Raw genomic sequence first — 20,927 nt, 5'->3', positions numbered from 1 at the left:
CTGACCCAGAGTGGCCGTTTGCCTCTCTGGTTCTTTGGTAGGCTTCACGCGGCACTGCTGTGCGTCCCTGTTATAGCCTCTGTCTTTCATGCCCTTGGAGATTTTTTCAAATATTCCGGCATTTTGTCCTTTGGAACGGAATTCAGATAGCAGGATTCGTCTCCCCATACAGCGATCAGATGCAGTACCTCCTGTTCGGTCCATGCTGGAGCTCTTTTGTGATTCTGGGACTCTATGGTCACCTGTGCTGATCAGCTCGCTACACTGGCCAAACAGGAAATGTAATTCAAAAGTTTGCGGGGCTTTTCCTGTCTACCTGGCCAGTGCATCTGAGTTGAGAGTGCTGTCTAGAGCAGTCACAATGGAGCACTCTGGGATAGCTCCCGGAGGCCAATACCGCTGAATTGCATCCACACTACCCCAAATTCAACCCAGCAAGGTTGATTTCAGCGCTAATCCCCTCGTCGGGGAGAAGTACAGAAATCGATTTTAAGAGCGCTTTAAGTCGACAAAAATGGCTTCGTTGTGTGGACTGGTGCAGGGTTAGATCGATCTAATGCTGCTAAATTCGACCTAAACTCATAGTGTAGACCAGGGCTAAGACAACTAGACTTCATGAAGCAGTAAAGACCTTCAGTCTTTGCGTGGTTTCATGTGGCAAAGATACAGTAATATTTACTACAGAGGATCAGGCATTCATGAATATGCACAAACACACCCATGCTTTAAAAACTAACCTGCAAGGTCACACAGTTCTGTATCTGTGGCACTTGTCAAAGCTTCCTCCAGTTCTGGATCAAGAAACACTTTTTCTTCCATGAAAGACTGTACAGGCTTCTGCTTGGGGATAAATATTTTCCCTGTGTGTAGGGGAGAAATAAAGAGTCTGAAATTCCTTTGTATTATATGGTTAGTCAGTTTTACTCATCTCACATATATACACACACAAGTTTAGCTCTCCAGCCTGAACTACTGCCTTATAAAAACAAGCATGAACTGTCACTAGCTAGAAGACTGAAATCAGCCCACCAAAACCAAGAATGCTAATGGCAAAGGGGCTAATTTTGACAAGTATGCTGGAATTAATTTCTGCCTAATTTGTTTTTGGAGAGTTGGTGGTGAGAAAGAGGGTGCAACAATGGGAATACAAACATGAAGATCTGGCATTGTAAGTAATGTGGTATCCCAACCCTCAATATTCATCTTTTAAAGCAAGATAAATATTTGCTAAATATTTTCTTTTCCATTTATATTAAGTTTTCTCTACATGCATTTCTCTAGTAGAGCCTCAGGATTTACAGTGACTGATATCACTAACTGCACCAGGAGAGACCACTACCTGGAAGAGTTTTAACTTGGACTCATCAGGTAGGAGAAATAGAAAACCTTATCTGAAGTTTCAGATTAAAATGTATTCATTTTATTTTTAGTGATACACATTCTGCTTCTGATTTTGGAAGCAAGGGCTTTAAAATGAAAAAAAGCCCCTACCTGAGCAGTCCAAATCAAGGGCAACGTACGTGAACAGCATCTGAAGAAACTGAAAAGGCAAACTAAATTTGTTAAATATTTGCATACCCAAGGATGCTCTTTTCTAAACTGAGGTAGGCCTTGTAGCAGGGTCAATGAAAATACACTGGAGTTAGAATAAGCAACTACTGATAGCGCACTAAGTTTCTCAGTTATTGCAGACAGAAGATGGGAGAAGTTATTTTTAGAGGACATGCAGTAAAAATAGTCCTCTGGGTAGTTCACATAGTGCTTTGCATACATCAGTAATTGACAAGTCAATCTAAGAAATCTAAGAATGCAGCAACTCATTCTAGCATTTATCTTGGAGAAACTTCAGACTTCAAAGATTTAGGGCTTGCTTTTTCAGAAGCACTGAGTATCCATAACTCCAAATGAAGTTAATGCGAGCTGTGGAGACTCAAGTCCCTGGAAAACTAGGCCGCTAGGCACAAATGGATATTGTAAGCAAACGTTGATATTCCTTAGCAACAGCCATAAAGTTTCTTTACTGTGTAAGTGATGAATACCCCATTGTTGCAAAAGCACAATGTATGCTAAGAGTTCAAGCTTAAAGAGGCAGTCAACTTTAAATAAAAAGGAATTTATACTTGAACTTCTCTACTCCTGTTTCAAATTACACCTAAAATGACTAATTGCAAAAGAGACTAGAGAAAAGTGTCTCATTTTTTCAGTCTGTTTACTTTGTACAGTCAACAGCAGAGTATGGTCAATTCCCACTGTTTCCTGTATATATGGGTCTTTCACAAAGCAAGAGAGAAGAAAAATAAGATGGGATTGTGCTGAACAAAGTTACCTACAACTTGAAGCTTTCATTTGTATTAGCTAAGATAATAACTAAAAGCCTTTTTTGGCTGTCGGAAAGTTGGCTCCCACCTACAAATATGCCAGGAAAGACTAATGGTCACTGTACATCTCTAGAGGCCAGTTATACTGCTTAATACTTTCACAGAGTTAAAACAAAATGTTCCTTAAAATGTTGGATGTTTGTTTTTACCCTTTACCAAAAAAACAAAAACAAAAACAAATAAACCTGCTCATTCTTTAAGTTAAGCCTGAATTGCTTTTCACTGAATGAATCACTGTTCAAGAAAAAAATACACACTCAAAAGCAATGAGAGCCTTGGGAACGTGACATTTGAGGCTGCAGAGGCTAAAGCTCTCATTAATATGCCTAATATGACTCACCCCTATTTAATATAGACATTCATTTAATTTCCTGGAGTTAAGTGAAAAAGGAAGCAAACATACTTTAAAACAGAATAGTGATTGTTACGTACCTTTAGTGACATTTTCCCCCTTCTAACAAACCTGAAATCACTATTACAAACTAGTACTAGAATAGATATCGCTAAAATGTATATAATTTACTTTTAAAACTTAATAAGAGCATATTTCCTTACTACTGAAACAATTATGGAAAAAACATGAGGGCAATTAATATTGGTACAATATGTCAAGTTCTGACCATCCATTCCCCTCCTTTCAGCCCAAAGGAGAGTTTCACTGTATGGGACTGCTTATTTATGGTTAAGGATACAATTTAGTCATGGATTCTGTGACTTTACCAGACCTTCATGACTTTGGATTCAGCTGTCAGCAGGTGCAACAATGCTGGGGCCATGCACCCTGTCCCCATGGCTTTGGCCAGAGGCCAGAACCATGTGCCTCCCTGCCTGTCCCCTGCCCCACAGCTTCAGCCAGAGCTGGGCTGTGCACTCTCGCCCCACAGCTTCAGCCAGCACAGTGGCTGTGTACCCGCTCCCTGCCACTTTAGCAGGACCCGTTCATACCCATCCTGCACCCCTGCAGTGGGGTTGGGGCTGTCAGTCCCCTCCCATGGGGCTCGGGCTGTCATTCCTTCCTCCTCCTCCTCCCCCTACCCCCCCGCCCCCCGCAGCCCTCCTCCCTGGTATTTTTAGTAAAAGTCAGGGACAGGTCACAGCTCTGTGAATTTTTGTTTATTGCTTGTCCCTGACTTTTACTAAAAAAAACTGTGAAAAAAATCTTAACCTTCAGGCTTGTCTACACTGGCAATTTACAGCACTGCAACTGTCTCACTCCCCTGAGCGCAGCAAGTTTCAGCGCTGTAAAGCGCCAGTGTAGACAGTGCACCAGCGCTGATAACTACACCCCGGTGCAGGTGGGGTTTTTTTTTTTGTTTTTTTTGTTTTTTTAAGAGCGCTAGGAGAAAGTTCATTAAAGCTCTTAGGCTATGGCTACACTTAGCACTGCACAGCGCTGCCGCGGGAGCGCTCCCGCGGCAGCACTTTGAAGCGCGAGTGTGGTCGGAGCGCCAGCACTGGGAGAGAGCTCTCCCAGCGCTGTCCGTACTCCACCTCCCCGAGGGGCTTAACGTACAGCACTGGGAGCCATGCTCCCAGTGCTGGAGCTCTGATCACACTGGCGCTTTGCAGCGCCGCAACTTGCAGCACTGGAGGGGGTGTTTTTTCACACCCTGCTGCAGCGCTGCAAATCTGCAAGTGTAGCCATGGCCTTAGACTAGCCCTTAATCACTGCTAACTACAAGGTGGAACAGATTGTTTAGTAGAAGTAGTTAACACATATTTCAAGGGACCATTCAAGGTGAAGTGGCCCATTAACACCTCCAGTCACAGGCAGAAAAGGAAGGGGAGGGGAAAAAAAAAGCAGTTTATGGGAGGAGGAGTTGGTAGTGCCTGGGTGGGCAAACTTTTGGCCCAAGGGCACATCTGGGTATTGAAACTGGGATGTGGGAGGGGGCGCTCTGGCTGGGGGGGTGCAGGAAGCTGCTCCAGCCTGGGATTGAGGGGTTTGGAGGGCAGGAGGGGGATCAGGGTTGGGGCATGGGAGGGGGTCGGGGGTCAGGCTCCAGGCGGTGCTTACCTCAAGCAGCTCCGGGAAGCAACGGCACATCTCCTCTCCAGCTCCTATACAGAGGCGTGGCCAGGTGGCTCTGCAGGCACCGCCCCCGCAGCTCCCATTGGCAGCAGTTCCCGGTCAATGGGAGATGCGAGAGCGGCGCTTAATGTAGGAGCCAGACGGGGGACATGCCACTGCTTCCAGGAGCCATGCAGAGTTGCAGCATGCGCATGTGGAGCGGCCCCCGACCCCAATCCTCGGCTGGAGCCCCAGACCATCCTAGAAGGTTTATCTACATTGCTTTAGGGATTCTTCAGGATGAAAAGTGCAAAAGCAAGCTATTTTATGATTCTGTAGAAGCAGCAAAGAATCCTGTGGCACCTTATAGACTAACAGAAGTTTTGCAGCATGAGCTTTCGTGGGTGAATACGAAAGCTCATGCTGCAAAACTTCTGTTAGTCTATAAGGTGCCACAGGATTCTTTGCTGCTTCTACAGAACCAGACTAACACGGCTACCCCTCTGATACTTTATGATTCTGCACACTCTAAATCCCCTTTCTGCAAACAGTGATTATGTAGGTCTGTGGTGTACAAAACACTAGTCCTCTATTAAATAAAAACTGACAGCTGCTAATTTTCTAGTCACTCTTACTGCAAAGGACATTAGGTCCTTTGCAACTGCTACAATACTATTCACATTAACATCCAAACTTAGAACGTAATTATGACCATTTCAATACTGTTTTAGATAAACCCACCATAAAATCTCAATTCCACAGCAGCAATATGTGCCTATTCAATATTCTCATCTAAAACATTCTTTTCTTCAGATTCCTCAGTCATGCTAGCTAGTCCAAGCTCCACTGCGACAGACCATCATGCACCAGGGGCAGGCTAGCTAGGTCACAAGCCAATCATCTGAGATATTTTCCTCATTTTGAATATAAATATTTGTAACTTGCTGTTTGGATTGAGACTAAGTTTAGAATTTTTAAATATCTCAGTGACATGGGACTTTATTGGCGTGTTTTTGCTTTGAATTTTGGGATGTTTAAACAACTTTGGTTTTAAAATTCAGACTAATGCATGAAGACAGAATACACATGCTACAGTGAACACAGGCAGCAATAAAATCCCCACAAACAATTATGGTTGTTTGTTGTCCTCTCTATAATGCACTGATGCATCAGCACAGCAACACATTAAAGAGCAGTCTATTGATTTTTGGTTTTCCTCCACATATATGGAGTTGGTATAACAAGACACAAACAAACCAGTGCCAGCATCATGAAGCATTTTCATTTCTAAGTATTCTCATTTTGGGGAGTTGTACAACAGGGCACATTAACTCAGGGGATGTTCTGTGCACATCTGAAAGTAGAAAGCAAACCTATTTTCTTACATTACTGTACTGAATATAGTCATGATATAGAAGCAGCAAAGAATCCTGTGGCACCTATAGACTAACAGACGTTTTGCAGCATGAGCTTTCGTGGGTGAATACCCACTTCTTCGGATGCAAGCAGTGGAAATTTCCAGGGGCAAGTGTGTATATATAAGCAAGCAAGAAGCAAGCTAGAGATAACGAGGTTAGATCAATCAGGGAGGATGAGGCCCTGTTCCAGCAGCTGAGGTGTGAAAACCAAGGGAGGAGAAACTGGTTCTGTAATTGGCAAGCCATTCACAGTCTTTGTTTAGTCCTAAACTGATGGTGTTAAATTTGCAGATGAACTGGAGCTCAGCCACAGGATTCTTTGCTGCTTCTACAGAACCAGACTAACACAGCTACCCCTCTGAGTCATGATATAGTAGTTGGTAATGCACTCCTCGGGGCTCCTTCACAGATGCCATGTGATCCTTGATGACCAAAGAGCAATCAAGAAAATGTGATGTTACAGTCGTGATTCATGCTGAACAGAACCTTTGAATGAATGGGAGATTTTGGGGATTAAGTGATATCTGATGATGTAAAAGCGTTGATTTGATTTTTGTCAGCATCACATGCTGAGACCCAAAATGATTGTTAATACCCTATCTACTAATAAATGTTAATATATGGGAAAATGTGTCACTTTTTACTTGGTCACGTTTTAAGTAACCTCTGAATCATCCACGGCAGGATATGCAGGATTTTAGAGAGTATTTTATATCTATTGTTTCAGTTATTTTGTATAAATAATTTTAGCTAAGATGAGGCACTTGATAACATTTACTGATTGGCAAATAAGCCTCAGAACTTCAGAACACAGAAGGGGAATGTGACGGGTTGGATCACAGAAACCCCCTTGGGGCCACCAACTGATGTGCCAAGACTACTACTGCCCCTGCTTTCCCTGCCCTCCCAGCTTGGGACCTCAGTGCCCTGCCTGGTTTGAGCCAGACCCGCTAGCCTGCTGCAAACCCAGACCCAGGTCTGAACCACATCCCCTAACAGCTGTAGGCTTAAACTGAAAGCAGCTTAATAAGCGTTCCTGCCCTTAACACTAGATGCCCAACTCCCAATGGGGTCCAAACCCCCAATAAATCCATTTTACCCTGTATAAAGCTTATACAGGGTAAACTCATAAATTGTTCGCCCTCTATAACACTGATAGAGTGATATGCACAGCTGTTTCTCCCCCCCCCCCCAATCCCCAGGTATTAATACATACTCTGGGTTAAATAATGAGTAAAAAGTGATTTTATTAAATACAGAAAGTAGGATTTAAGTGGTTCCAAGTAGTAACAGACAGAACAAAGTGACTTACCAAGCATAATAAAATAAAACCTGCAAGTCTATGCCTAATACAGTAAGAAAACTGAATTCAGATAAAATCTCACCCTCAGAGATGTTTCAATAAGTTTCTTTCACAGACTGGACACCTTCCTAGTTTGGGCACAATCCTTTCCCCTGGTACAGCCCTTGTTCTAGCTCAGTTGGTAGCTAGGGGATTTCTCATGATGGCCGCCCCCTTATTCTGTTTCACCACCTATTTATATATCTTTTGCATAAGGCAGGAATCCATTGTCCCTCTGGGTTCCCATCCTTCCATCTCAATGAAAAAACACCAGGTTAAAGATGGATTCCAGTTCAGGTGTCATGATTACACGTCACTGTAAGACCCCAAGCCTTCATTCCTCCCAGCCTCACTCACAGGAAAGTCTGCCTGCATCCACAGTCAATTTTCCTAGTTGATGAGAGCCATCAAGATTCCAAACCACCATTAATAGCCCACACTTTGCATAATTACAATAGGCCCTCAGAGTTATATTTCATATTTCTAGTTTTAGATACAAGAATAATACATTAACACAAATAGGATGAACACACTTAATATTATCCTGTGAACTGTATGACTTCCTGCTAAAACCCCACAATCCCCAGGGCATCTCAGGACTTCATGCAATTTTTGAAACAGTTTTATCAGCACGGAAGTCCATATTTGTATAGCTATAACAGGTGATATGAAACAAGCTTATACAACTATTTAAGTTTTAATTCTGCATATTCTGAAACTGCCAGTACAGACTGTTCCTCTGACAGTCTTCCCATTGGACTCTATCACAAGACTCTTGAAGTCAACGCTCTCATCTACCTTTTTAAGATAGGGAGGCAGGGATTTGAGCTAAATGGAAGAAAGGTCAGCAGAGGTTTATGAGATGGTGCAGCTTTGCGGGGATGAGTGTACCTTTCTCTGTCTAGTAAGTTCAGAAAGTGTGCTTTAATAAAGTTTTTAAATGAAGGTGTCAGACATTGGCTTCTGCTGGATATCTTTTGGTTAGTAGGTCTTAAGAGCAAAGTTAGAAATTGTACCCATGTGCAGGAGCAGTGCAAGCACCATAAAAGGGAGGGGAGGGCCCACAGGTGCCCAAACCATGGACCCACCCCTTCCCCTCTACCCACTCTCTCTCTCCCCTGAGGCCCCACCCCTGGGCTGCCCTTTCCCCAAGACCCCGCCCCTTCCCCCATCACTCGCCCTTACAGCCGGTAAAAAGTGTGGGGGGGGGGCGGTCATAGCCTCCTGATCCCCCTGTTTCAGTGCCCCTGCCTGTGTGTGATCAACCTTTGGTTAGTTTATCATTTAAGTCACAGTTTCTCAAACTTATAGTTTAGACCACTTTCCTAACAGAGCTGGTTTTATGGCACATTCATGAATGCATAACATCCCTGTTGCAACTACAGCAAACGTTGCCATGGAAAGTAATATAAGGAATGGATGTTTAGCTGCCTTTAATGCAGTAAGTGTTGTGATTCCCACCCCCACACTCCGACTCCCAAGCTTTGGCTCTTCATTTCATCTCCCCTTCTGCTTCTCATAGCTAGAGGCAGAGGAGGAGGGGGTCCAGCACCAGGTGACCAGCTACCTTTCCTGGAAGATCCCCTGGAAGTGCTTTGTGGACCACAGTCTAGGAAAAGACGGTTACTCACCGTTGTAACTGTTGTTCTTCTTCGAGTGATTGCTCATATCCATTCCATGTAGGTGTGCGCGCGCCACGTGCACGTTCGTCGGGAGACTTTTACCCTAGCAACACTCAGTGGGTCGGCTGGGTGCCCCCTGGAGTGGCGCCACCAGGGCCCCGGATATATACCCCAGCCGACCCACCCACTCCTCAGTTCCTTCTTGCCGGCTACTCCGACAGTGGGGAAGGAGGGTGGGTTTGGAATGGATATGAGCAACACATCTCGAAGAACAACAGTTACAACGGTGAGTAACCGTCTTTTCTTCGAGTGATTGCTCATATCCATTCCATGTAGGTGATTCTCAAGCCTTACCTAGGCGGTGGGGTCGGAGAGAGATGTGGCGGAATGTAAGACCGCCAAGCCGAAGGCCGCATCGTCCCTAGATTGCTGGACCAGGGCGTAGTGTGAAGCAAACATGTGGACCGATGACCAGGTCGCTGCACGGCATATCTCCTGGACCGGTACGTGTGCCAGGAAAGCGGCTGAAGAAGCCTGAGCCCTGGTAGAATGGGCAGTGAGGTGGCCCGCTGGGACATGGGCCAAGTTATAGCACGTGCGGATGCATGCTGTTAGCCAAGAGGAAATCCGTTGAGTGGAGATGGGAAGGCCTTTCATACGGTCCGCTACTGCCACGAAAAGCTGGGGGGACTTACGGAAGGGCCTTGTGCGGTCAATATAAAATGCAAGTGCCCTGCGGACATCTAGGGAGTGCAACCGCTGCTCCCGTGGAGATGAATGAGGTTTAGGGAAGAAAACTGGGAGGAAGATGTCCTGATTGGTATGGAAGGCCGAAACCACCTTAGGGAGAAAAGCGGGATGTGGCCTCAATTGAACTTTGTCCTTATGAAAGATAGCGTAAGGGGGGTCTACGGTGAGTGCACGGAGCTCGGAGACCCTCCTGGCCGAAGTAATGGCCACCAGAAAAACTGTCTTCCATGAAAGATATAGGAGAGAGCAAGTTGCCAGCGGCTCAAAGGGCGGGCCCATAAGCCTGTTCAGTACTAGGTTAAGGTCCCAGGCAGGGGCGGGGTGACCAACTTGAGGGTAGAGGCGCTCCAGCCCCTTGCGAAACCTAGCGACCACCGGGTGAGAGAACACAGAGTGCACACCCTCGCCGGGATGGAAGGCGGATATGGCCACCAAGTGGACCTTCATAGAAGATATGGCAAGGCCCTGCTGCTTAAGGTGCCAGAGGTAGTCTAGAATGACTGGAACGGGGACCTCCGAGGGCGTAAGAGCCTGTGACGCACACCAGGCTGAGAAACGTTTCCACTTGGCCAAGTAGATGGACCGAGTGGAAGGTTTCCTACTACTAAGCAGAATATGCTGCACAGGAGCGGAACAGCGCAACTCTGAGGTGTCTAGCCACGTAGGAGCCACACCGTGAGGTGGAGAGATGGAAGGTCCGGATGACGGAGACTGCCGTGCTCCTGGGTTATAAGGTCCGGGCGGGGGGGGGGGGGGGTCGGTGAGGATACAGACAGGCTGAGCAGCGTGGTGTACCAGGGCTGCCTGGGCCACGCTGGAGCAATCAGGATTAGATGCGCCCTGTCCTGCCAGAGCTTCAACAGAACTTTGTGAACTAGTGGAAACGGGGGGAACGCGTAGAGCAGCTGGTGCTTCCACTGAATGAGGAATGCGTCCGAGATCGATCCCGGTGAGTGGCCCTGGAACGAGCAGAATGCTTGGCACTTCCTGTTCGCGCGAGTCGGTCCACTTGGGGAAAGCCCCACTTGCGGAAGATCGCATGGATAATGTCCGGTCTTATGGACCACTCGTGGCACAGGAAGGATCTGCTCAGCCGATCCGCGAGGGTGTTCCGAACTCCCGGGAGAAAGGATGCCACCAGGTCGATCGCATGTGTTATGCAAAATTCCCATAGCTCGATGGCTTCGAGGCAAAGAGGGGAGGAGCGAGTTCCTCCCTGCTTGTTTATGTAATACATGGCCGTTGTGTTGTCCGTAAGCACGGAGACACAACGGCCGGACAGGAGCTTGTAGAATGCGTGGCATGCCAGGCGAACCGCTCTGAGCTCTCACACATTTATATGGAGGGAGAGTTCCCCCGATGACCACAGGCCTTGGGTGCGCAGGCGACCGAGATGGGCTCCCCAACCGAGGGATGACGCATCTGTCGTCAGAGACAGGGTGGGCTGCGGCGGGTGGAACGGTAACCCCGCACACACCATGGAGGGGTTCAGCCACCAGTCGAGGGAATGCAGAGTACTCGGCGGGACGGTGACTAGAGTGTCCATGGCATCCCTGCCTGGACGGCACACCGAATGGAGCCATGTTTAAATCGGGCGGAGGCGGAGCCTGGCGAATTTGGTGACATAAGTACACGCCGCCATGTGGCCTAGGAGACCGAGGCAGGTGCGGACCGAGGTCGTGGGAAAGGCCTGAAGACTGCCGATGATCGCGGCCATCGCCAGAAATCTCGGCTGAGGGAGGCAGGCCTTGGCCAGAGTAGAATCCAAGGTAGCCCCTATAAAGTCCAGCCTCTGAGTGGGGACCAGGGTGGATTTGTCCACGTTGAGCAGCAGGCCGAGACGTGTAAACAGGTCCTTTGCCACTTGTACATGTACCCTGACTTGCTCCTGGGACGCTCTCCTGATGAGCCAGTCGTCCAGGTCCGGGTACACGTGGACCCCTTGACGACGGAGGTGGGCGGCAGCCACTGCCATGCACTTCGTGAACACTCGAGGCGCTGTGGAGAGGCCGAAGGGAAGGACCACAAATTGGAAATGCCGATGACCCGCTACAAAGCGGAGATATCTCCTGCGCAGAGGAAAAATGGCTATATGAAAATAAGCGTCCTTCATGTCGAGGGCAGCATACCAGTCTCCGGGATCCAAGGATGGGATAATGGTCCCCAGCGAGACCATCCGGAATTTTAACTTTATTAGGAATTTGTTGAGGCCCCGTAGGTCTAGGATAGGCCTGAGGCCCCCTTTTGACTTGGGGACCAGGAAGTAACGGGAGTAAAACCCTTTGTCCCATTCTCCCCTTGGCACCTCCTCTATCGCTCCGATGGTGAGAAGCGTCTGGACCTCTTGCAAGAGGAATTGCTCGTGAGAGGGGTCCCTGAAGAGGGACTGGGAGGGAGGGTGGTAGGGGAGGGTTGAAGCAAATTGGAGGTGGTACCCTTGCTTCACGGTGCGCAGGACCCAGATGTCCGAGGTCAGGTGGGACCACACAGGGGAAAAAATAAGAGAGGCGGTTGGAGAAGGGAGGGAAAGGATCCTGAACGGAAAGTGGTATGCTGTCCCCGGGCGTGCCTTCAAAAGGACGACTTCGGGCCCGGTTGCGGTTTGGAGGGTCTGCGGTTTTGGTTGGATTGAGGGCCTGAATAGCGCCTGCGGCCTCCGCGCCTGCCAAAATCCTATCTCTGCCTAGGCACAGAGTACGGACGGAAGGGCTGTGGGCGGAAAGTACGCCGCTGGGTCACGGGGGTATGCATGCCCAGGTTACGCATGGTGACCCTATTGTCCTTCAAATTCTGGAGTCTGGTGTCAGTCTTCTCCGAGAATAAACTCTTGCCCTCGAAGGGCAAGTCCTGAATGGTATACTGAAGTTCGGGTGGAAGGTTGGAAGCCTGCAGCCAGGAGATGCGCCTCATGGTGATACCGGACGCCAAGGTTCTGGCTGCGGAGTCCGCCGCGTCTAGGGAAGCCTGCAAAGAGGTCCTGGCCACCTTTTTCCCTTCCTCAAGGAAGGCCTTGAACTCCTGGCGGGAGTCTGGGGGAAGCAACTCCCGGAATTTAGCCATCTCCGCCCAGGTGTTATAATCGTAGTGACTCAGCAGAGCTTGCTGATTCGCCACGCGCAGCTGCAAGGCGCCCGCCGAATACACCTTGCGGCCCAGAAGGTCCATCCTTCTGGCTTCCTTGGATTTCGGAGCCGGGGCCTGCTGCCCATGGCGCGCCTTATCATTGATGGACTGGACCACCAGGGAGGAAGGAGGGGGATGCATATACAGGTACTCGTACCCTCGGGATGGTACCAGATATTTACGCTCGACTCCCTTTGCTGTCGGCGGAATAGAGGCCGGCGATTGCCACAATGTATCTGCCTTGGCTTGAATAGTTTTAATAAATGGCAGAGCCACTCTGGTGGGCGCGTCAGCCGCAAGGATGCTGACGACAGGATCTCGACCTCTGGGACCTCCTCCACCTGTAAATTTATATTCAGGGCAATTCTCCTGAGCAGGTCCTGGTGCGCCGAAAGGTCTATTGGAGGCGGGCTCGAGGACAATGAGCCAGCCACTGCCTCATCCGGCGAAGAGGAGGACGAGACGCCGGGGGCAAGGGCATCCTGCATCTGCTCCTGGTCCTGCTGAGGCTCCTGCTCGAGATGTGCCGGTGAGGTGGATGCTTGAGCCAACTGGTCGTCCGTGCCAGCTGGTGGAGGACGACTAACCGTGGCCTCTGGGGCCCGATGCTCGGAAGAGGCGGCACGTGATGGAACCAGAGGAGCACCTTGGGCCTGATGGTATGCCCATGGTGTCCAAAAGGGCCACTGCTGAGCACCTTGCGCTTGGGGATGGGCTTCCTGAAACAGGCCCTCCGGCACATCCGCTTTGTGGTCCTGGGAGTAGTAACTTCCTGCTTGGGACGAAACCGACGGATGCCTGGAAGACCATGGAGGAGCAGAGAGGCCTTGGGCCGATGTCCCCACCGATCTGGTGCTCTTCCGCACGGGGGACCGGTGCCGCGAAGAACTCCGGTGCCGAGAACGCAACCGGGACCTACGACCGGCCCGGTGCCGGGAGGTCGACCAGGACCTGGAGTAGCGGCGTCTCGAGCGGCTCCTGGGGGAGCGGTGCCGAGACCGCGAGCGGTGCCGTGGATAGTAGGACGGTGACCGGGATGAAGAACGGTGCCGCGAGTCCGACCGGCGCCGTGCCATGGAGCGGTGCCGGGACTGTGAGCGGCATGAAGAGCGGGAACGGCACCTGGACCTGGAGCGTCTGCGGGACCGCGATTGAGAGTGGTGCCGGTCAGGGGCGCTGACAGAAGCTGGACGAATCAGGGCCGGCTTCCCAATTGACTGGATCACCCGCACCGGCGGTGTCGGGGGTGGTGGCGGTGCCAGGTCTGACAGCGCGATCAGGTCCTTCGCTACTTCACATACCTCCGGCGTGGATGGTATGACCAGCTCAACTACGGTGGGTGCCGGGGAGACAGGTGCCGGACTCGACGGCCCTTGGTGGACCGGAGTCGACGGCACCGGCTTAGCTGGTGCCGCGGCGGGAGCGGGCGCCGGGCGGTGCAGCTGAGCCGTGCCCTCGTGCCGCACGTCGGGCGGTGCTGGAGCGGCAGGGGTCTTAGCCTTTTTTGCTCTTGGAGAGAGCGAGCGCCTCAGGCTTGACTTGGGAGCCGGGGACGTCCGGTGCCGGGAAGGATTGGGCGTACTGGAGCGGCCTGATGCCGAAGAGGAACTTCTCGAGTCCGATGGGGCCGCACTCGGTGCCGAGGATGAAGGGGTAAGAGCCGCCTCCATAAGGAGCTGTTTAAGCCTAATGTCCCGCTCCTTTTTAGTGCGAGGTTTAAACGACTTGCAAATCGAGCACTTAGCAGATAAGTGCGACTCGCCGAGGCACTTCAAACAGGAGTCGTGCGGATCTCCTGTAGGCATCGGCCGATGGCAAGCCGAGCACGGCTTGAATCCCGGGGAGCCGGGCATGTGCTCCAGTCCCGGTGCGGGGAGGGCCTAAGCCCCGAATCCGACTAAACCTACTAAATACTAACTTACCAACTAAGAATTAAGTACACTTATCTAAACTTTAACTAAATCTGCAACTATATACAGAAAGAGAAGGAGAACTGCGAGAATGCTAGGGAGGTGGAGGTCAGCTAAGCCGCACTCCACTGTTCCAACGACCGACACGGTTTAAGAGGAGGGGAATGTCAGAGAGGAAGGAATAAGATGGTTTTGTCTCTCTCAGGATGAAATTCACTCTACCAGAGGACCTGCTGAAGATCCTCTATGCCTCCTGTGCCTCATTTGAGCCCCATAGGGTAACCTACAATAATAGTGGGGGAGGAATAGAAAAGTAGAGAAATTTTTGTGAAAACAAAATCTGTTTTTATAAATTAAAATGTGCCTGGCTGGTCTGATTAAAAAAAAAATACAAAAATTAAGAGGTCAGAGTGAGAACTACTGCACGCACCCTTTACTTGCAGCCGCAGGTTTCTTCCTTACTCTTCAGCACTTGCTGAGGCAGCAGGGAACAGTTTTTAAAGCTGTTCTAACATTGTTAGGCCCAGTCCAATCCATCTGGCTTAAGTGCTAGAAGCAGTTTTGGGTGTGAACCAGGTAAAGACCTTGTGTAGACGGAGCCTTTGTGAGAATATTTCCAACAAACCTCTTCTAGCTAAAAAAGACGGTTACTCACCGTAGTAACTGTTGTTCTTCGAGATGTGTTGCTCCTATCCATTCCAGTCAGGTGTGCACGCCGCGCGTGCACGGCTCTTCGGAACATTTTTACCCTAGCAACTCCAGCGGGCCGGCTGGGCGCCCCCTGGAGTGGCACCGCTATGGCGCCGGATATATACCCCAGCCGGCCCGTCCGCTCCTCAGTTCCTTCTTGCCGGCTACTCCGACAGTGGGGAAGGAGGGCGGGTCTGGAATGGATAGGAGCAACACATCTCGAAGAACAACAGTTACTACGGTGAGTAACCGTCTTTTCTTCTTCGAGTGATTGCTCCTATGCATTCCAGTCAGGTGATTCCCAAGCCTTACCTAGGCGGTGGGGTCGGAGTGAGACGTGGCAGAGTGTAAGACTGCGGAGCCGAAGGCTGCGTCGTCTCGAGACTGCTGCACCAACGCATAGTGGGAGGCGAAGGTGTGGACAGAAGACCAGGTGGCCGCTCTACAGATGTCCTGGATAGGAATATGTGCCAGGAAGGCGGCAGACGAGGCCTGCGCTCTCGTCGAGTGAGCAGTGAGGCGGCATGCAGGCACGCGAGCAAGCTCGTAGCATGTCCGGATACATGCCGTTACCCAGGAGGAAATCCGCTGCGAGGAGACCGGCTCGCCTTTCATGCGATCGGCAACCGCTACAAACAGCTGGGTCGAACGCCGGAAGGGCTTCGTCCGCTCGATATAAAAAGCAAGGGCCCTGCGGACGTCCAGGGTGTGAAGCTGTTGCTCACGAGGTGAGGCGTGCGGTTTCGGGAAGAAGACCGGGAGGAAGATCTCCTGATTAAGGTGAAAGGCCGACACCACCTTAGAGAGGAAGGCCGGGTGTGGTCGAAGCTGCACCTTGTCTCCGTGGAAGACGGTGTATGGTGGACTAACCGTTAGAGCACGGAGCTCAGAGACTCGTCTTGCTGATGTAATTGCGACGAGGAAGGCCATCTTCCAGGAGAGGTAGAGCAGAGAGCACGTGGCCAGAGGCTCGAAGGGCGGTCCCATCAGCTTGGCCAGAACGAGGTTTAAATCCCAGGTCGGAGTAGGACGCCGCACTGGCGGGTACAAACGGTCCAGCCCTTTAAGGAAGCGGGAAACCATCTGGTTAGCGAAGATGGAACGACCTCCTATGGATGGCCGAAAGGCGGACACGGCTGCCAGGTGCACCTTCAAGGAGGAGACCGCAAGACCTTGCTCCTTAAGATACCAGAGGTAGTCCAGGATGGTAGGGACAGGGACTACGAAGGGATTGAGGCCTCGTTGAGCACACCAGAGCGCGAAACGCCTCCATTTCGCAAGGTAGGTGGAGCGAGTGGAAGGCTTTCTGCTCTCTAGCAGGACTTGCTGCACTGCCTCCAAACAGTCCCTCTCCGCGTGGGTCAGCCACGCGGGTACCAAGCTGTAAGATGGAGGGACTGCAGGTTCGGGTGACAGAGCCTGCCGAAGTCCTGCGTGATGAGGTCCGGCCATAACGGGAGGGGCATGGGATCCCGAACGGAGAGCTCGAGCAGCAGGGTGTACCAGTGCTGCCTCGGCCAGCTTGGAGCGACGAGTATGACGTGGGCCCTGTCCCTCCGAAGCTTCAGTAGCACTCGGTGTACAAGCGGGAACGGAGGGAAGGCGTAGAGGAGGTGATCCGTCCAGGAGCAAAGGAATGCGTCCGAGAGGGAGCCTAGGGAGCGACCCTGGTATGAGCAAAACAGATGGCACTTCCTGTTCTCCTTGGAGGCAAACAGGTCTATCTGGGGAAACCCCCACCTCCGGAAAATTGTGTGCAACACATCCGGGCGAAGAGACCACTCGTGTGAGAGGAACGACCTGCTGAGATGGTCGGCCAGCGTGTTCTGCACTCCTGGAAGAAATGAAGCTTCCAGGTGAATGGAGTGGGTCACGCAGAAGTCCCACAGGAGCATCGCCTCCGTGCAGAGGAGGGAGGAGCGGGCTCCGCCCTGCTTGTTCACGTAGAACATTGCCGTCGTGTTGTCCGTGAAGACTGCCACGCAGCGGCCTTGCAGACGGGCGCGGAAGGTGTGACATGCTAGTCGGATCGCTCGCAGCTTCCGGACGTTGATGTGGAGAGCGAGCTCTTGGGGGGGACCAGAGACCCTGGGTGTGAAGGTCGCCCAGGTGAGCCCCCCATCCCAACGCCGAGGCATCCGTGGTCAAGGTGACGGATGGGCGAGGAGGACGGAACAGGACTCCTGCACACACGACGTCTGGGTTCAGCCACCAGCTGAGCGATGCAAGTGTCGGCTTTGTGACGGTGACTACCATGTCTATTGAGTCGTGGTGCGGGCGGTATACCGACGCCAGCCAAGATTGAAAGGGGTGAAGGCGGAGCCTCGCGTACGCCGTGACGAACGTACAGGACGCCATGTGGCCCAGGAGGCGCAGGCAGGACCGAACTGTCGTCGTGGGAAAGGTGTGCAGGTCTCGGATGATGGAGACCATCGTCTGGTGCCGAGAGCGTGGGAGGCAGGCCCTGGCCAAAGTGGAGTCGAGGACCGCTCCGATGAACTCCACCCGCTGTGATGGAGCTAGAGTGGACTTCTCGGCATTGATAAGAAGGCCGAGGGACCGAAACAGGGATAGAATCTCTGACATCTGGTCCTTTACCAGCTGTCGGGATGTCCCGCGAACCAGCCAGTCGTCGAGATATGGATATACATGAATGCGACGACGGCGGAGGGCTGCAGCAACTACTGCCATGCATTTGGTGAAGACCCTCGGTGCAGTGGACAGGCCGAAGGGTAGCACCGCAAACTGGTAGTGCGCACCGTTGACCACAAAACGGAGGTAGCGTCGATGGGGAGGGTAAATTGCAATATGGAAGTATGCGTCCTTCATATCGAGGGCGGCAAACCAGTCTCCCGGATCCTGGGAGGGAATGATGGTCCCCAGGGTGACCATGCGAAACTTGAGCTTGAGCACATATGCGTTGAGCTCCCGGAGGTCCAATATGGGTTGAAGACCTCCTTTCGCCTTGGGGATGAGAAAATATCGGGAATAGAATCCCCTGCCCCGCATGTCGTGCGGCACCTCCTCTATGGCACCCAAGCTCAACAGAGTCTCGACCTCTTGTAGGAGGAATTGCTCGTGAGAGGGGTCCCTGAAGAGGGACAGGGAAGGCGGGTGGGAAGGAGGGGGCGAAACAAATTGAAGGCGGTAACCAGACTGGATTGTACGAAGCACCCAGCTGTCCGATGTTATTTGGGACCACGCCGGCAGAAAGTGGGAAAGGCGGTTGTAAAATAAACGGGAAGGATCCGGTACAGAGACTGATGGGCCGTCCTCGGGCGTCCCATCAAAAGGCCTGTTTGGGTCCTTGAGGGGCCTTGGAAGGCGCCTGGCCCTGGTTGCGCCTGTTGCCCAACGGTCTACGGCGACTCAGTCCGGGACGCCTGCTATTGTAGGGTCGCGACCTAGGCTGGTTAAATGGCCGGTAGGGTTGCTGCCAAAAGGACCTTCTCTGGGTAGCCGGTGTGTGCATACCCAGAGTGCGAATGGCTATGCGACCGTCCTTCAGGGTCTGAATTCTGGAATCCATCTTTTCAGAAAACAGACCCTGAGTGTCGAAGGGTAGGTCCTGCAAGGTGTACTGCACCTCCGGTGGCAATGTGGAGGACTGCAACCAGGAGATGCGCCTCATGGTTACTCCTGAGGCCAGGGTTCTAGCACCTGAGTCCGCGGAGTCCAGAGCGGCCTGGATGGAGGACCTGGAGGACTTCTTGCCCTCTTCCAGGAGGGCCGTGAACTCCTGGCACGAGGCTGTTGGGAGCAGCTCTGTGAATTTCGCCAAGATGTCAAAGGTGTATCTGGCGAGGAGGGCCATCTGGTTGGCGATTCGGAGCTGGAGACCCCCTGTCGAATAGATCTTTCGGCCCAACAGATCCATGCGCCTCGCTTCCTTGGACTTCGGCGCAGGGGCTGGCTGACCATGCCTTTCCCTGTCGTTGACCGACTGGACCACTAGCGAGTCTGGTGCAGGATGGGTATATAAGTACTCGTATCCCGTGGGGGGGACGGAGTACTTTCTTTCGACACCGCGGGCGGTGGGAGGGACGGACGCCGGTGACTGCCAGATGGTAGTGGCGTTTTTCTGGATAGTGCGGATGAATGGCAAGGCCACCCGCACTGGAGCCTCCGCTCCAATCACATTTGTCACCGGGTCCTCGTCCTCAGTGACCTCCGCTACCGGTAGGTCGATAGCCTTCGCCACCCGGCGAAGAAGGTCCTGGTGGGCCCGTAAGTCAATAGGCGGAGGGTCTGCCGTAGAAGCCCCTGCCACCGCCTCGTCTGGTGAAGATGACGAGGACAGACCTTGGACCACCGCCTCCGCAGGTGGGTCCTCAATGGGGTGGGCAGCTGACTCGGACCGTGGACGCTCCGCGGGATCAGGCGGTAACTGGGCCTCACCCGGTGATGGGGGTGGCCTGCTGACAGTGGCCTCCGGCACTCTGCGCTCGGAGGCTGGGATCCGCTGGGGGCAAGGTAGCCCTTGAGCTTCGTATTGGGCCCAGGGGACCCAAAAACCCCACTGCTGTGCCCCGTGGACTTGGCCATGCGGGGCCGCCTGGAGATGGCCATAGCTGTCTGCCCGCGAAGCTACCGATGAGTGACGGGATGGCCACGGAGGTGCGGAGGCGCTGACGGACTGCGCCGTCGAAGCTGGCAGCCTGTCCCCGGACGGTGCCGAGGGTCGGTGCCGGTCGTCGCGGTACCGAGATGGCGAGCGAGACCATCGACTGCCGCGGTGCTGGGAGCTCGACCGGGATCTCGACCAGCGGTGCCGGGAGCGGCTTCTGGAGTCACGGTGCCGGGACCGGTGCCGGGACTCGGACTTCCTGCGGTGCCGACGGGACGGTGATCGGGACCGTGAGCATCTCCGGGAGTGCGACCGGTACCGCGATGTTGAGCGGTACCGGGACTGCGACCAGCGTCGAGAGGGTGAACGGTACCGCGATGGAGAGCGGTGCCGGGACTGCGACCGGCGTTGAGAGGGTGAACGGTACCGCGATGGAGAGCGGTGCCGGGACCTGGAGCGGCGCGACGGTGACCGTCTTCGGGACCGGGAGCGAGACCGAGTCCTGGAGCGCCGTCTATCCCGTCCGTCAGGGGAAGGGGGCCGCATCATGGCCGGCTTGCCCGCTGACTGAACAGCCCACACCGGCGGTGCCGGGGGCCGGAGGCTCGGTGCCTCTGTGAGCTCGATGAGCTCTCTCGCCGTCGAGAATGTCTCGGGCGTGGACGGGAGATGCAGCTCGACCGCGGTTGGCACCGGGGAGCAGGGAGGTACCGGACTCGACGGCTCTTGAGGTGCTGGAGTCAACGGGACCGTGCATGGTTTGTGCACTACCACAGCCGGTGCCGGAGGTGCCGGTGATGGCTGGGTAAGCTGTCCCGAAGCAGGAGGCTTAGGAACCGAGTGTGCCGTCTTCCGCTTCCTCGGTGGAGAGAGGGAACGGTGCCGGGACTTCGGTGCCGTCTGCGAGGATCTAGCCGCATCGGTACCGGGGCGGCTTGGTGCCGCTGGTGCGCTGCGCGCCGAGGACGGTTTCGGTGCCGCCGGGGACGGCGCGGGAGGCTGAAGTGCCGACTCCGTAAGGAGCTGCTTTAGGCGAGAGTCTCGCTCCTTTCTGGTGCGCGGCTTAAACGCCGTGCAGATCGGGCACTTATCTGTCCTGTGAGATTCCCCGAGGCA

General features: G+C 52.7%; 1 protein-coding gene across 1 annotated transcript in view; it reads right to left on the bottom strand.

Annotated features, from left to right (window-relative positions):
• Positions 1-20,927, bottom strand: part of LOC123377755 (tropomodulin-3-like) — a 61,991-nt gene that overhangs the window by 15,744 nt on the left and 25,320 nt on the right. Inside the window, exon 4 of the mRNA XM_045030992.1 lies at positions 738-860. Within this exon, the coding sequence (XP_044886927.1) occupies positions 738-860 (123 nt within the window). The remainder of the gene's footprint in view (positions 1-737; positions 861-20,927) is intronic.

This window comes from Mauremys mutica, chromosome 9 (assembly GCF_020497125.1).
Source record: "Mauremys mutica isolate MM-2020 ecotype Southern chromosome 9, ASM2049712v1, whole genome shotgun sequence".
Taxonomy (NCBI): domain Eukaryota; kingdom Metazoa; phylum Chordata; order Testudines; family Geoemydidae; genus Mauremys; species Mauremys mutica.
This window is presented reverse-complemented; position numbering and strand designations above follow the sequence as displayed.